The 18290-nt window shown below is 34.7% G+C and overlaps 1 protein-coding gene across 1 annotated transcript; it reads left to right on the forward strand.

Moving 5' to 3' along the window:
• The first annotated feature begins 2000 nt into the window (after positions 1–2000).
• Positions 2001–5032, forward strand: LOC121780003. Its single transcript, XM_042177516.1, has 3 exons — positions 2001–3183; positions 3811–4353; positions 4651–5032. The coding sequence occupies exons 1-3, from the start codon at positions 2305–2307 to the stop codon at positions 4747–4749; spliced, it is 1521 nt and encodes a 506-aa protein (XP_042033450.1). The 5' UTR covers positions 2001–2304; the 3' UTR covers positions 4750–5032.
• The last annotated feature ends 13258 nt before the right edge of the window (positions 5033–18290 follow it).

Consider the following 18290-nt stretch of genomic DNA (forward strand, 5'->3'; position numbering starts at 1 on the left):
TGTGAAGGCCCCGGCTCGGCTGTGGTACGTTAATAATATCGCCGCCATCATGTTCACGTGTATTATCTTACACAACATGATTATAGCCGACGAAGGGCCAAGGGCGGCTAGCTTCTACGACGAGGATGAAGTCGGAAGCTCAACAGCGAGTTCTCCCCCACGCCGAGGTGAGCATACGACGGTTGGCCAGAGGATCGAGACAAGGCACACAATGCGCGATACCCGAACCCACATTCAGCTACAAGAAGACCTAATCAAACACATGTGAGCGAAATTCGGCAACGAGTAGTGGTTTTTTTTAATTTTTAGTATTTTAATTATGTAATTTTTAATTTTTAGGATTTTAATTATGTCGTTTTTTATTTTATTTGTCATTTGTAATATTATTTATGTTTTTTTAATGAATTTTAGTATTATGGAAATGTTTATGTTTAATTGAATATTAAATTAATTGTGCTCGTCCTTGCGGAAGAGCACAGTTGTGGGTGTTGTGCTCTTGCCAGAGAGTAGGCATGAATAGTACCGCTCGGGCCCACAACCGTGCCGCTGGCCAGAGCACGATTGTGGATGCTCTAAGGAGTATTTAACTACCACCATAAATAGTTAGATTTTGATAAGAGCCACACTTAGATCTGTCCATTTCTAATCAAATACTAATATTTTAATTCAACTTAAAATAACTTTAGCAACAATGACTGGTCCCTAATATCTTACTATTACCACTTTACAAAAAATAAATGTTAGTAAAAGAAATGTTTTTTTCTTTACAAGATTAGATTTTCTTTTCTTTTTTTTGGCTTTTTTGATTTCATCTAGATAATTTACCCTAATTATTTAATAGTGAATTTTCATGTTAAATTTTATTAATAAATCATGAAAATAAAAACAAATACTATCAAATTACATAACATTGCAATTTGCAATTGCCGTTATAAACGTTCCAGTATTTGACCGAACAATAATAAAGTTTGTGCCTTTTGTTACCTCCATGTTTCTATATTTTTACTTAATGCTTTGTTAATTAAATTTTTCACCCCCATTTATTGTTGACTTTCTTTCCGACCCACATTTTTTAAAATGTAAAAAAATGCATTAAATTTTTTAATATAATATGAGTTTCAATTATAAAAATATGTAACATTTGAAATGCACAAAAATTAAAATACAACTGATAAATTAAGAGAGATGAAAAAAAATGTATTTAAAGTAATGTCGTTTGATAATGAGATTTACATTATTATTAGTATTTAATAATGGGTGCCCAATTGATATATATAAATTGATGTATATGCGTAATGAATTGGTGAAAACTTTTTATAAATAGAAAATTTTCGTATTTTTATGAGATATAAAAAGTATAAAATATTAGTGAAATAAATTAGTGGAAGTAGGGCGTAATTATCAGTTAGTATGTAAAAATTGAAAATAGACAATAAATATGAGATAAATAAAAATGGTAAAAGTTGATAATAAATGAGGAATGGAGAGAGTATTAATTAATCTTTGTTACTACTCCTATTTAATTTAATTTAATTTTGATGGTAAAACTTAGACTATTTCAATAAACATTGTATTTCGTTCCTATAATAGTAAGAATATAAATCGGAGATCCTTGAGTTGAATGCAGTGGACTGAGATTATATTAAGATACATCAAATTAATCTTAATAAATGTAGTTTGCGTTTCATTTAAATTCATATTCAGCCTAAATTGTGAAATTACTTCGCCTCAAATCTACTACTCTGCCTCACGCGCTTTCTTCAATATTTACTCGATCTCTTCCTCCTACATACACTCCATTTTGTATCTATCTAATCTCTTCGTTAATTACAACTAATTCTTTTTTACAAATATTCACATTTGTTACTCTGTATTTTGGTAACTTAACTAAAATTAATTCATTTTTATTTATAAAAGGTATGAGGATATATATATTAAAAATATTAGAGCAACTAAAATAATTGAAAAAGCGAGAGCAATGGCATCGTATACGGTGCCAATATATAGATACATATATATAAGTAGGTAGTGAAAGGGTGTCTCTGCAACAGAGAAGAGGTGTGTGTGTGTGTGTGTGCAGCAGCCTGCCCCTGCCACCTGTGCATGCTCCATCTTTCCCCCCTTCTTTATCTGCATTTACTCTCTCTAGATCTGCGTTGTTCGATTCCCCTCCTCTTCTTGTCGTCTTACACAGCCAGATTCATTCAATTCATCTCTTATTTCTCATCCGCATTGGAGCTAATTAAATCGGATTTGGGGGGTGGTTTTTGGTAAAATTGGAGGGAAAATTGAAGAAAAATAAGAATGAAAGCGGCTCACAATAGCCCTGAGAAATTCGTCTGGGAGCCGATGAGGGTTTTCACCGGAGGCGCCGCGTCGCAGCCCAAAATCCTGCCTAAAATGATGGTGTGGCTGATTCTCTTCGTCTCCGCCACCTACGTCGTCTACACATTGAAGCTCGTTTCCTCCTCCCACGGCGCCGGAGGCGCCGCCCTCTCCTGCGCCGACGACGCCGATATCTTCCACAAAACCCTCCATCTCTCCACCGCGAATAATGCCTCGATTCCTCCGCCGAAAACGGGGCTGGAGCACATCGTGTTCGGCATTGCGGCGTCGGCGAAGCTATGGGAGCAGCGGAAGGAGTATATCAAGCTGTGGTGGCGGCCGGAGATGGGAATGCGGGGGATCGTGTGGCTGGACAGCCCGGTGAAGACGCACCGCAACGAGAGCGGGCGGCTGCCGGAGCTGAAAATCTCCGGCGACACATCGCGATTCGCGTACAAGAACAAGCAGGGGCACCGATCCGCAATCCGGATTTCGAGGATCGTATCGGAGACGGTGAGGCTGGGAGTGGCGGAGAATGTGCGGTGGTTCGTGATGGGCGACGACGACACCGTTTTCGTGAGGGACAATCTGGTGAGGATCCTGAACAAGTACGACCACAATCAGTACTACTACATCGGGAGCTTGAGCGAGAGCCATTTGCAGAACATTTACTTCTCCTACGGCATGGCCTACGGCGGCGGCGGATTCGCGATTAGCTACCCCTTGGCAGTTGCCCTCGAGAAGATGCAGGATCGTTGCATTCAGCGCTACCCCGGATTGTACGGCTCCGATGACAGAATGCAGGCGTGTATGGCTGAACTCGGAGTGCCACTCACCAAGGAACTCGGTTTTCACCAGGTGAGTTGGTTCGTTTGTTTTTTTCTTCCCCTTTTTTCTGGTTTTGTTAATTTTGATTCTCGTTATTTTTAGAACTTATCATGTGGTCTGTTTCAATGTTGCGTATTTTGGGGGAGCATGCATTTCTTGTATACAGCTTGAAATCAGACCTGATTCTTTCTATTCTGTGTAAAGATTGATTTTTTATTCTACATTGTACCATGCCTCTTCAATGACTTTTCTTGCCTCTGCTCTGTGTATACTGTCAAACAAGAACGAGTTTTGTCTCTACATTTTCAAGTCTCTTTGATTTTGTTTTAGGGGATGTAGATGAATATTGATAACAGAGCATTGTAGGCTTGTAGCTCACGGGTTTTATCGCATTGGAGTTGTAAATTGGGGGAAAACCGGAATCCAATGAGGTGAAAATGGGGTGTGATGATGATGGTCCCACTCATTTAATCATGTTGTTGATTCGTGGGGTCAAAATTTGCATCATTTTCTTCCCCAACCCACTCCTTAGTTGAATTATGTTTTCTACTGTATTTGACAAGTGTCTTGTTTGTGCGTGAGAGTTGTTAGTGGATTGTTGTTGGTATGGTCTAAACTCTAATAGAGTGAGTCTAATTTGGTGGGGTGTTAATGCAGTACGATGTTTATGGCAATCTGTTTGGGCTTCTTTCTGCGCACCCGGTGACGCCGTTGGTGTCTTTGCACCACCTAGACGTCGTGGAACCGATATTCCCAAATGCCACTCGGTTGGAAGCTTTAAAGCGGCTGAAAATCCCAATGCAGCTCGACTCAGCTGGCCTAATGCAGCAATCCATTTGCTACGAGAAGAAGAAGGGCTGGACTGTATCTGTGTCTTGGGGCTTTGCCATTCAGGTGTTCCGTGGGGTGCTGTCGCCTAGAGAAATAGAGATGCCGTCTAGGACTTTCTTGAATTGGTACAGACGAGCTGATTACACGGCCTATGCATTCAACACTCGCCCGGTTATGAGGAACCCGTGTCAGAAGCCATTTGTGTTCTATTTCTCGAAGGCTAGAACAGAGTCAAGCACTAACCAAACACTGACCCAGTACACACGGCACCATGTTCCTCACCCGCAATGCAGATGGAAGATGACCAGCCCGGGCGAAGTTGAGACTGTTGAAGTTTACAAGAAACCCGATCCACATTTGTGGAACAGGGTAAGTGAATATCTCCATCTCAATCATTCTACATTGCTGTTAAACACTCCCACATATGTTAGATTAGATGTTTCTCCAATTCTTGCTTGCTGTTGCTGCGTCGTCTCATGCTTTAAATATCGAAAAAACTCAGCATGTGCAAGTTGGTACTAATGTACCTAATACGAAGACAAACTATAAGTGAAAGCTGACCACTCAATACTAAATCTAAATCTCACTGTCAAGAGATGAACTAATATGTCTATATTTCTTCATGTATTTGTTTGTTGATTGTTGAGTTGTGTTTTTCCACGACAGTCTCCGAGAAGAAACTGTTGCAGGGTGCTGAGCTCGAAGGAGAAGAGGTTGGTGATCGACGTGGGCGTCTGCGAGGAAGGAGAAGTTAGTGAAGTATAACAATGGATGGCTAGGTATCATCGTCATGTATCTTAACATTTGCTCTCAAAATTTCTTGATTTATTCGATTCAGCCTTCAATTTCTTGGATTTAGGGAAGAAGAGAAGAAAAGAAAAGGTAAAAAAAGATTGATGTAGTAGCACTTCCTAGTGTTGTCAAAGTATATGTTTTAGTGAGGCTGTACTGAACTAGTTGAGTAAATATCAGCCCTAATTTTTGATCTCTTTAATTATTAATAAAAAAAATCGTTGTGTTTTGTAAATTGCGGCGGACCATTTTTATTGGACACAACACAAGGGCTCTTGAACTTGAGTTTTAAGCAAGTGAAGGTTGTGTTTGTTTGTGAGTCAATATGGATTAATGAAATTATTGAATTAGGAGGGTCGTGATTATAAATAAATCATAAATATTTGTCCAACGTTTCAATGATTGGGGCTGTAATTCTAGTTAATGATTTACCTATTTTTGGCCCCATTTATTTTAGGCTTGTCGATTCATTTGGTGAAAACTTTATAATGAGTGAATAGGTGGTGGGTGGGGTTGAATTGGGGGACCTCTATTGGGAATTCAGACATCTGGCGTATTCTTTCTTTTAAATATTTTTTAATAATTACAGTGATATGATAAAATAAATTAATTGTATAGTAATTACCTTTTCTTTAAATCTAATAAATAGTCATGACCTAATAAGTCCTAGTGCGTTTTAAAATGAGAAATAACCAACTGGTACAAAGCTTTAATAGTGTGAAATGTTAATGGTAATCTCAGATTCAGAAATAAAGATGGCTTTATATTACTGTTGGTATTAGTTTATTCATTTTTTTGAACCGACACATTTAGGGAAGGGAAATGAAATGCGTACCTACTCCTTGAGGGGCAAAATGGTAGCGGGTAATGGATAATTCTCATTTCGACCCATTATTCACTGGGTATCGGGTACTCGCTACCCGATGATAATGGGAAACGGAGCGGGATCGGGTAGTGCGTTTTAGAGTTTTGCGGGTAGCGGGTATACCCGTTAATCCCGATAACACCCGTTATTATTAGTATTAGCAATATACCATCTTTTAATACTCCATCTATTCCATATTAATTGAGACGTTTCAAATAGTTAAAGTGGAGAAAAAAAGTAAGTAGTTAAATAATAATTGCCATATACACACTCATTTTGAAAAATAAAAAATAAATAGTTATAATGGAGAAAAAGTAAAGTAAGAGAGATAATAATGTAGAGAATAGTATTTATATTATTATTTTTTCAAAATGAGTGGAAAAAATTTAAAATGAAACGTCTCTATTAAGGCGGAACACTGAGAGTACTTTATACTATAATCTAAGAGTTTTTTTGAAATATTTTTATATTCCAACGAACATACAATTGAAAACTCACTGAAACTGGCTATAGAGTGTCCCCTCACTTTTATTCCAAATCTATTCAAAGCTTACCAACGATATTAATAAAGTAAATTAGGGAACATTGGACTATTATGGTTTTCAGATTTTTTATTAGGATTTCGGGTCGGGTACGGGTACCCGCAATGTCTGGTACGGGATACCCGACACGAGTATCGAGTAATCCCGGTATGTCGCAGGGCGGATATTGGGACAACAAATTTGGCTAAAATCGGTTACGGGTACCCGACTTGTCGGGTGCGGATACCCGCGGGTAACCCGTTTTGCCACCCCTACCTCCTCCCCCACCATATAATTGATTTTTTGCATTTGAAATTTATGTTTGGAGAAATTTTAGTTACTATTTTTCCACTAAAAATAATTGAATAATATGAATTTTAATATAAAATTAATAAAATATAAGAAATAAATAAATAAAGTAAGTAAGAGAGAAGGAGAAATGTGGATAAAATAGAAAAGAAAAATAAAAAAATAAATAATAAATTAGAATAATTTTTTTATTTTTAATGGAGTATGAATGAAAATAAAAAAAAGGAGATTATTTTTCATGGAAGTGTATCAATAAAAAATGTCAGCAAGTTATTTTGAGAAAAAGTTAACGGAAGAACGTTAAATATTTTTTTCGAATAAATTAATATACAACTACAATTATACATGAGCCACGAGGTTAGGAAAAAGAACCGACTTTCAATTTTATAGTAGGTTAGCTACCCCTCTAATATTTCTAATTAATTTTTCTCCTGTATTGTAAACTAGTCAAACGTACGAGGGTTAGTTAATTATCCCTGAAAACTTAAAAGTTGTTAAACGACATTAATTTGTTGGATGCCCAACCCAATTTCACCTATTTTGCCAAGTGGAAATCAATAATTGGATTAGAAATATATCTATGCTCCCTATTACCCTTCCTTCCTGTCCCACTCAAAAATATTCATATTCTTTATTGGCATAAAATTTTAGAAGGAATTATTAGTTAGAGTAAGCAGAGAAAAAAATATAGTTAAATATTTAATAAGAAGGATGAGAGAAAAATTTATGTCTAAATATATAAAATGAATATCTTGAGCCGAACAAACTAAAAAGAAAAGTTGAATAAGATATGATGCAGGAATACTTGTTTTAGTTTCTTAATGAATGTGATATCCTCAAAGTACTAGCATAATTTTGTTTTTGTTAAAAATGGTCGTCTGAGGGTGGGTAGGTACGGTATACCTTACCAAAACTATCATACCGTATATCTTACCGTAAATTCGGTATGCGACAAAAAATATACATTTATCTTACCGAAATTCGGTATACCATACTTTTGAGATATATCTAACTTTCAACATCAATAAAAATAGAATGTTTGATTTTTTATTATATTATTTATATTTTATAATTTTAAAAATATATTAAATATATTTTATTCATAATTATATTTATATTTCACCATAGATTTTATAATTTAAAAATATAAAATATATTTTATATATAATGATATTTATATTTCACGGTATATACCTTAATTTACGGTATATACTGAATTTCGGTATGCCGCGATATACCGCAGTATATGAAAATTCATTCTATTACCTTACCGAAAATCACGGTATACCGAAAATTTGATATTTTTTCGATACAATAAAAGCGCTATTTCGGTATTTTCCCCAACCTTATGATCAACTACACTCGGCTATTTCCCCATAGATCAAGTGAGCTAATTAGAGCATCAAAACTCCATAGCAATTTATTCACTATATTATTTATTAGGGATGTCAATGTAACCCGAACCCGTGGGCCGGCCCGAATAACCCGATAAAAATACAGGGTTAGGGTTGTAATTCCGCAGCCCGAATTTAAAATCGGGCCATTCGGGCTGACCCGTTCGGGTTGTCGGGTTAGGCGGGCTGACCCGTTCGGGTTACGGGTCGGCCCGTCGGGTTGAAGGCTTCTGCACAGCGAGCAGTTTTTGTAACGGTCATAACTTTCTCTACAAAGCTCCGATTGAGGCGTGCAATATATCGACGCAAAGCTCTTTCGAAGACGAAGAGAATGATATGTATTAGAGGTTTATCAGACTTCAAAATCGCGAGAAACATTGACTCAAACAAGGCTGCTGCACATCCACATATTTTGCGTACATTTTCTAATCCATTTTCTATCATTTCTCAACAAAGATGTAAACATACCAAAATATTGAAATATAATCAAAATCATCCAAGACAACCATCTAAAACCATGCAAAATCCAAATACGTCAAACGACTATATAAGATCACGAAAAAAATCACTATGTGGTTCATGGATTCATAAATACCCGTATATAAAAGCTTTCTTTTAGTATATTTACAATATAATAGTGCAAAGTGTTTTGACGCCGCTTCGTCATTGAATTATGCGTACTTTGATGATTCTTCAAACAAAGATAAATTATTATTTGACTTATTTACAGCTGGAATAAATTAAATTTGACCAATCATAATTCAAGAAAACTTAGAATTACTCTAATTAGCTAGCATCTTGATAATTCACTCTATAACAATTCAAAATATTTTTGTTACATCTACGATGCACCTCTAACATTATGAAAAATTTATTTAATTTTCTACGAATTGATTTATGTTTGAATTTTGAAACAAAGTGTTGATTTATGTTTTAAATACATAAACATAAACATAAACATACTATTGATAGATATTTTGTAAATAATTACGTAATGAATAAGTTATTTTAATTTAAATAACTTAATCTTTTTTAAAAATCTTAAAATATGTATTTAAATAATTAAAAATACGTATTTCATTGTTGAATGATTAATAAAAAATATGTATATAATTAAAGAAAATTTAAAATACGTATTATTTTTTTGAAAATATTAAAAGAATTAAAAATACACATTGGCCCGAATAACCCGGTGGGTTGTCCCGAAACCCGAAGGGTTAGGGTTAGGGTCGAACTTTTATAACCCGAAAAAATCATAACCCGAATAGCCCGTACCCAAATGGCCCGTCAACCCGAATGGGTTGGCCCGAACCCGAACGGGTTGGCCCGATTGACATCCCTATTATTTATGGACTTCACACAACTTTTTACATTATTTTTTATTGAAAACACAATACACATAATCTATCATTCTTTCACATAACCATTTATGAATTAAAATATTTTATTTCTTTAAGTTAAAAATACAATTACTAAAAAAATATTTCATTTTAAAGACATAATTAACTACTATAAATTACTTAATCAAAAATACAAAAAATCCTAAAATTACATAACTAAAATCGTATATTTTCCTTGAGGCACAATTCTATGCGACTCCAATTGTCCTGGCATGTAATTGCTAGTGTTGATAGTTAGGGCTTTCGTCACATAGCCAGATAAAACCCCATAACCTAATTCATAATATTCATATCAGAACCTCCAATCATTCTCCATCTTTAAACATAAATTCTTCCATTCCATATTCCATACATAATTCATCCATCTTCCATAGTAGCGAGACTGAAGACTGCAAAGTTAAACACTGGGTTTTGTTTTGTTTTACTACATGTCTAGTACTTTAATTGTTGTTTTTACTATGTGTCTACCCATTTTGTGGAATTTTTGGTAATTATACTATGACTTTGAGTTATTTATTCAATTGATTTTTCTTTTTCGTTGTTGTATTTATTTCAATTTCTCTTGTGCTTGTACATTTATTAGATTGATCATCTTATGAATGCATGCGGATTTTACTACAATAATTGAGAAATGAGTAGTTTAATTTGAAAGAGGTGAAAATTGACATCTTAACCAATAATAGTCGTGAGACTTGAACTTTTGAATGAAAGTAATTTATCTGATGAACTTTTTGGTTAAGATGTCAATTTTTCCTCTTTTAAATTAAACTACTCATCCCTCGATTATTGTAGTAAAATCCACATGCTTTCATAAAATGGTCAATCAAACAAGCGTATAAGCACAATAGAAATTGAAATAACTACAAGCAATAACAAAGAAAATCAATTGGATAAACAACTCAAAGTCATAGTATAATTACCAAAAATTCCATGTTTACTACTCATAGACAAGCGAAAAAATAACAATCAAAGGACTAGACATGAAGTAAACAAAACAAAACCCAAAGTAGAATTATGCAGTCTTCAATCTTTTCTTGCCTGCAGTCTTCAGTTTTTTCTTGCCTGGATCTATACAGCTCCGCTCCTATAGAAAATGGAGAATTGTGTGCGAAATATGGAATGAAAGAATTTATGTTTAGAGATGGAGAAGGATTGGAGGTTTTGAGATTATTATTATGAATTAGGTTATGAGGTATATATATGTAGGTTTGAAAAAGGTTTAAACATGCTAAAAAAGTGTCCTCCAAGTCATAAAAAAGATGGTACTTTCGAGTCCTCCAAGTAATAGGAGAGATTTGACTTCAAAGGGCAACAATTTCTTTCCTTCCTTGAATTTCCGCCTAATTTCCATAAGCTTTTGACTTATTTGCGTAATGTTCGTAGAATAGTCATAACTTTCTCTACAGAACTCCGATTGAGAACTTGCAAGATACCCATGTGAAGCTCTATCAAAGACGAAGAGAATGATATGCATTAAGAACTGATTGAACTTCAAGATTGTCGGAAAAATTGGCTTGAACTGCGTTGCGGCACCTTGGCCTTTTTGCACATTTTTCTATTTTTTTTCTATTATCATTTATCAACAAACACGTCAAATTACCAAAATATATAAAATACCATCCGTTCCGCGGTAGTTGAGTCATTTCGTTTTCTGCACTTGTTTTAGAAAAATGATAATAAATAGTTAAAGTGAATAAAAGATAAAGTAAGAGAGAGAATAATGTAGATAACACTCTTATTTACCTTATTTTGTCACTCACTTTATTTTCTCTTTATTTTAACTATTTATTATCATTTTTTCCAAAACGAGTGCAAAAAATGAAATGACTCAACTACCGCGGAACGGATGGAGTACAATTTAAGAACTTAATTTGTATGATTAACATTTAAAACGACTCAAATATAAATCTTCAAATATGCAAAACCCATGTTTATCACTTAACACATAAATTTTCCTCTCCTTTAGCCTACAATAAATTAGACTTAGTTTCATGATGTTTGGTATTGTTTCAGGTTTAAACAATATTTCAAAAATTAGGCTTTACGGAAAATACATCAAAGCTGAGCTATAAACTATAATTATGCAATTTTCTTATAAAAATAGTAGTAATAACAGTAGTAATAATAATAATAATAATTAATGCTTTCAAAAATTCGTAAAGCAAAACAGAGCAACGAAGAACGTATAAAAGTAAATAAATTGATGAGCGGTAATAACAAAAAGGATATAATATAGTAATAAAATTTGTGGGTACAAATTCTAGAATGGAATAGCAAATCCATCAAACTTCAAGTGTCAAAAAAATGGAATCATGCATGAAACTAAACGACGTCTCTGCCAAAAGGGGGTTGTCGTTTCTTTAAGTAGCACAAACAAAAGTGATAACAACAAATAGAAAGCAAATAATGGTTTGCTTAAGGCACCATTTTATCCACAATCCAATCATCGGAGCCATGAGAGTTAGTAGACAATTATGGAGATAAATAACGACAATAATGCACATTTAATTTCTAAGCAATGTACAATCATGGCAACTACTAAAAATCCAAAAGGTTCAACAACAGGTGTGTGAATCGAAATAATTAGAATTGTCATACAAATGAAGGAGCAATCCTTACTCTTGTTCGTCATTGTCGTCATCATCATCTTCCTGAAGTCCCATATAGTGGCGGACGCAGAAATATTTATCGATAGAAGCTGGGATTTCTAAATTTTATTTTAAAGTATATATTTGAGTAATTTAGATAATTTGTAGAGGCTTTTACAGTATAACTTACACTAAATTTGAATAAATTTTAAAAACAATGAATAGAAATAAGTAAAAAAAAAATCATTGTGGGCTTAAGCCCCTCCCCCAATACACTTGGGTCCGCCCATGGTCCCATATCGTGTCCGACTCCATCTAGCAAATTAACGACATCCTCGCCCAACTCTGTTAGCCTTGCAGTCTTGCACTGAGCTTTTGTACCTTGCTCTACTCTTGCCCAACACACACAAAAATAAGCATCTAATGAGCTACTAGGAAAGAGTTCCTAGGAAAATTATATAAGTGGATGCAACCTTGGTCCAAATAGTATTTTCTTTTGCATGATTAACAAAGGCAGCTCCAATAAAATTATCATTATCAAATCAGGACCTAGTAAGGTGGTTTTCTTAGTCATCTTGGACAATTTACAAGGCGAACAAAAAATGAAGGGTTCAAGATTCCATTTTATTTATGTTGTCTGAATAGTCAACATAATTGATACATATGATAGGTCATGCTTTAAGTAAATAGTAGCATTAATCAATGTACAATGGAGTACGAAAAAATCAAACAGCTAACTGGAGGATTATTAAGGTAGAACACATGCAATATTTTTTGACTTCATTTCCTTCTTCACCTAGAATAGATTAGGTTTTTTTTTGTCACATCCATATCATCATACTACTATTGACTTATGAAAAGCAAATGGGGTAAAACATTGTTGGGTTAAGTCCCCTAACTTGTGGAGACCTAACGAGAATTGACACATTTAACTACTAAAATAGTGGAATTAATGAATTATAGTTGGAATATGATCTATTTAATTAATTCATGCAATAGGTAATGAGCCCATTGGTCTATAGGGCCATTGTGGAGAATGTGGGCCACAAAATCTACATCAAACAATAGGTAAAGTTTTGTAGAAAGATTTCATAGCTTTCTTGTGTAATACATTTGTACTGAAATTGTTCTGTAGGATCATAGTACGTGTGGACTAGTTAATTCAACTGCAACATGCACTTGACAATCGTAGAAAACAAATTAACACAACAATTAAAGGATTTTATTAATTGTGGTCGTCGATTGCTCAATATGCATATTTGATTATAATTCTTGATCAATATTCATGCCTACCTTCCCACTAAGCATACGATGGATGTTGATATGAATTTTTAGCAACGGTATCAGAGTTCCAAGTTCGATTCATATTTAATTGTGTTAGATTAATTGTGGAATCATTTTAGAAATTGCAAATTTGTGCAAATTTTTAAAAGGGATAAATTTTTTTGTAGAAGAATAGAAAAGATCCAAAGACAAATTTTCGGAAAAACAAGTTTATGAGATTTGTTTTCATCTCGAAAATATGAATATCTCCACCGAGCCGCGTCTTTATACCACCAACATCGTCTCAGAGAAAGTCGTTGGTAGTTGGTGGCTGGACGCGGAAGAGAATCGGAGGGGACTAAAACTTCCCTTGCTGCGTGCAAACAAACCGAAGGAAGTCACAGTCATGAGCTTCTGCAGCTCAACGTCAATTGTCTTGGGCCACATAATTACTCCATTGGGCGGTCAGTTAGGGACTTGGTTTCTCTGATTTATTTCATATACAAGTTGCCATAACTAATTTAGAATTAATCATAGACATCCCAATTACATTAATTAATTTATTAATTAGATTAATAAGAACTGTTGGAAACGGAGCAAGAATTGTTGCCGAACGCGTAAGAAATTATAGATTAGATATTTCCTCAAGATATAGACTAGATTTACTCAATTGTTATTCGTTTATGTTATTTAAAAAAATATTATTTCTATCCTAGTGTTAGACATCGAAAGTTTTTTCCTTCCATTTGCAAATACCAGAGGCTCGTTTTCTCTTTACAGATTGTTTTATGAAAATGTCTTCCTAGATAAGGATTATATATGCTTAAATGCAAACGAAATATTCTCAATACACAAAATAAAAGACTTTAGCTTATGTAATACTGATAATGCTACTCTCTCCACATTCCCATAAAACTAGAGACATTAGGGATGACACATGTTTTAATGCATAATTGATAAAGTATGATAGATATAGAAGTGGACTATTTTCATGGGAAGGACCAAAAGAGAAAGAGCCTCTATTTTTATGGGAGAAAGGAAGTATTATATTTGGCATTCCATACTTGGTTATATCAATAAGAAAAGAATAGCATGATAGAGAAAGTTAGAATATCTCAATTCATTTTATTTTGAATCATATAATTCATGCGAATTCTGTCTCAAAGGAAATATGATGAGTAATCCTCTGGGAAATGGGTGCATGCTAAGGATGTGCTTAAGTTGATCCACACATATGTGTGCAGATCGTTTCCAACTCCAACAAATGGGGGTCATTCGTACTTTATTATTTTCTTCGATGATTTAACAAGGATATGTGTATCTTATAGAATTAAGGGTGGTGGCTTTTCGTCCCCGATAACTAGCCCATGCATTATGATGTATACATATATATTAATGGTTAGCACATCCATCAACCACATACGCCCCAGACCTTTAACGATTGTGAGCCATGATTGGAACACTCCAAAAGCACGTTCCACGTATTTTCTGACCTACTTCTCTTGTGTACAAAACAATCTCTTTTTATGTCTGTTCGATACAAATAAGTCCTCATGAAAGTAAGCCATCTGGGATGGATTCTGTCCGCGAGGTAGTACCCCATTTGTACCAACGTCCATTGGTCACGAAGCCTACATTGGACGCTCTACCTTAAAACATGTTGTTGAAGACGTTGAAATGATTCAAGACGTTTATGTCATTGTTTGACCTGACAACACCAAAGAAAGCATGCAAAAACGACTCCTTGAATGATGATCTAATGGGTGCCACAACTACTGACATATTTCCCTCTATATGCTGATGGACAAGGTTGTTTGGCTTCCATTGCGCTCCCTCATTGCTAGTTTAGAAGAGTCAAAATTGGAACAAAAATGACATAGATTTAAATCTCACTGTCGAATCTCCAAACAACTCTTCATGTATAGTATGCTCAATCGATTGCAAGCACTAAATATTTACACACTCCAATAAAATGGAAATAAAATTAACTCGATGGCAAAGGAATAAATTATTGTAGTTGCGGCGATGAGATGAAGTGCAAAACACACTACCTTAATCAGTTAGGTAGCAATATATATATATATATATATATAGGGATGTATTCATTTCCTTTTCCTATATTTCCTCCTTTTTCCTTCTTAATATCAGCCATTAGATTAGAGAAATGGACGGTCAAGATCAACATTGGGTAATTAATCCCGTGTTGCATTATTTGTCCTATTTTGTGCATTATGAGGGTACAATAGTAATTTAATAATGGCTGGAAACCGCTACGAATAATGCACCACATGGTCACGAGTAATGCATATAATTGCCTATATAATGCACAATATGTGAACTGCAATGCATACGAACAAGATGTGTTGTGTTATGATGTTTGACACACGTTTCTTGTTTCCCCTAAGGGTTTAATAAGCTTAGGGGCTAGGGTATAGTACGTAGACATGTATGTAATCTTCACATGGTAACGAGTAATGGATATATTTGACTATATAATGCACAATTTGTGAACTGCAATGCATACGAACAAGATGTGCTGTGTTATGATGTTTGACACACGTTTCTTGTTTCCCCTAAGGGTTTAATAAGCTTAGGGGCTAGGGTATAGTACGTACGCATTAATAACAAATTATAAAACGATACGAATAATTCACCAAATTGTCACGAGTAATGGATGTTATTAACTATATAATGCACAATATGTGAACTGCAATGCATACGAATAAGATGTACCATGTTATGATGTTTGACACACGTTTCTTGTTTCCCCTAAGGGTTTAATAAGCTTAGAGGCTAGGGTATAGTACGTAGACATTACTAAATGCACGTATGTAATCTTCAATCCGTTGATTAACATATACACAATACCTCTAATAATGCATAATATACTGAGATAATGACAATTAACAGCTACATAATGCACTACCTAAACCAAATAATGCACATACGTATATTCCAATAACAACAATTTGTTAGTAATGTCTACGTACTATACCCTAGCCCCTAAGCTTATTAAACCCTTAGGGGAAACAAGAAACGTGTGTCAAACATCATAACATGGTACATCTTATTCGTATGCATTGCAGTTCACATATTGTGCATTATATAGTTAATAACATCCATTACTCGTGACAATTTGGTGAATTATTCGTATCGTTTTATAATTTGTTATTAATGCGTACGTACTATACCCTAGCCCCTAAGCTTATTAAACCCTTAGGGGAAACAAGTAACGTGTGTCAAACATCATAACACAACACATCTTGTTCGTATGCATTGCAGTTCACAAATTGTGCATTATATAGTCAATTATATCCATTACTCGTTACCATGTGAAGATTACATACGTGTCTACGTACTATACCCTAGCCCCTAAGCTTATTAAACCCTTAGGGGAAACAAGAAACGTGTGTCCAAACATCATAACATGGTACATCTTATTCATATGCATTGCAGTTCACATATTGTGCATTATATAGTCAATTATATGCATTACTCGTGACCATGTGGTGCATTATTCGCAGATACCAAAATGTGGCAGTTACTTTTCCGTTAAATGTCAATAATAACCCTGTAATGCATACAACCACCTTCTATAATGCAACACGGAACCAGTTTTATAGAATCAATCTGATCCGTTGATGCCTTAGATCTAATGCGTAATATTAAGAAGGAAAAAGGATCTAAGATGTGAAAAGGAGAATAACGCTCCCCTATATATATATATATATATATATATATATATATATAAACCAATTATGGACCGTAAGATCTGGAAATGAATGGCCACGATCTGGATTTGTCAACAATTTCTGTGGGTCATAATAGGATTGATCTATGTCATGAAAGGGTAATTTAGGTATAGAAAATATAAACAACCGCCCTTCCGTTAATTAAGACCGGATTAATTGGGATCATTACTCCACACGTTTTCTAAGTTGATTCTTCGGTTCCCGCGCAATTCAATGCATCTCTCACCAAAATCTCAACCCCATCCCCACAAATCCTAGAATCTAAACGACAAAACACCCAAATCTCAACCCCATCACCAAAATCTCTACCCAATCGCCCAAACCATACAAATCTGTAAACATTAGTCGTCTCCCCCACTATTTCAACCTCATCTGCACCAAAAATCGAGTTTTCCATAAAAACCTATTCCTCTACCACAAAACCTTGGCAGAATTCAAAACTCGACGAAGAAGGATAACAAAAAAACTACTACAACCATGGTAAACACAAGAGCTTCTGGATCCGCACCTCATGACGGAAAAGGTTAGTACGATGTTGTAACCCATGACTTAAAGTTGACAAAATCAGGCTGATTTGTAATTTAAATCTGTTGTTCACGTAGTGTATGAGAGAACATCCGCGAAGACAAAGCTACAAAAGATCCCAAAGGCTCCGAGAGGTAATACGATACCAAATTCTGGAATTTTGATGCATGTAGTTTTGATTCTATTTTGGAATTTGGTATTTAATTGTGGTTTTTTGTTTAATAAGCAAAAGTCCAAAATTCAACAGAAGCATCAGATGAAGCCACTCCTGATATCCATGACATAAATCTAGGTTAAAGTTATATATTTTTTACCATATTGAATCTCTGCTCTTTAATACTCCCTCCGTCCCTGAAAATTTGTCATCTATTTTCTTTTTCGTCCGTCCCTAAAAATTTGTCACCTTTCACTTTTACCATTTTTGGTAGTGGACCCTACATTCCACTAACTCATTCACCCTCACATTTTATTATAAAACTAATATATAAAAATAGGACACACATGCCACTAACTTTTTCAACCCACTTTCTATTATATTTCTTAAAACCCGTGCCGTGTCAAATGGTGACGAATTTTGAGGGACGGAGGGAGTAACTGATAAATAAGTATGCCATATATGTGAAAAGAGTTATGGAAGAAATGAATATTTATATGCTTTGTTTGTTGTAATGTGATTTACCCTCAAATGTTTCAGTTATGGAACCACATAGCAAAAACATTCCACAAATTGAAAATCACAAAAAGTCTGCAGGCGATTTACTAATTTCTGGAAAAGGTGCGTGCTGATCCCAACTAGTACTTACTTGATATGATTGTGATGATATCTCTAATTCAATTTTGTTTTGTTATGAACTTGGGATTAATTTGGAACATGTCTTATATTCTATCTCTGCTGTT

The sequence above is a fragment of the Salvia splendens genome, chromosome 19, assembly GCF_004379255.2.
Source record: "Salvia splendens isolate huo1 chromosome 19, SspV2, whole genome shotgun sequence".
NCBI classification, from domain to species: Eukaryota; Viridiplantae; Streptophyta; class Magnoliopsida; order Lamiales; family Lamiaceae; genus Salvia; species Salvia splendens.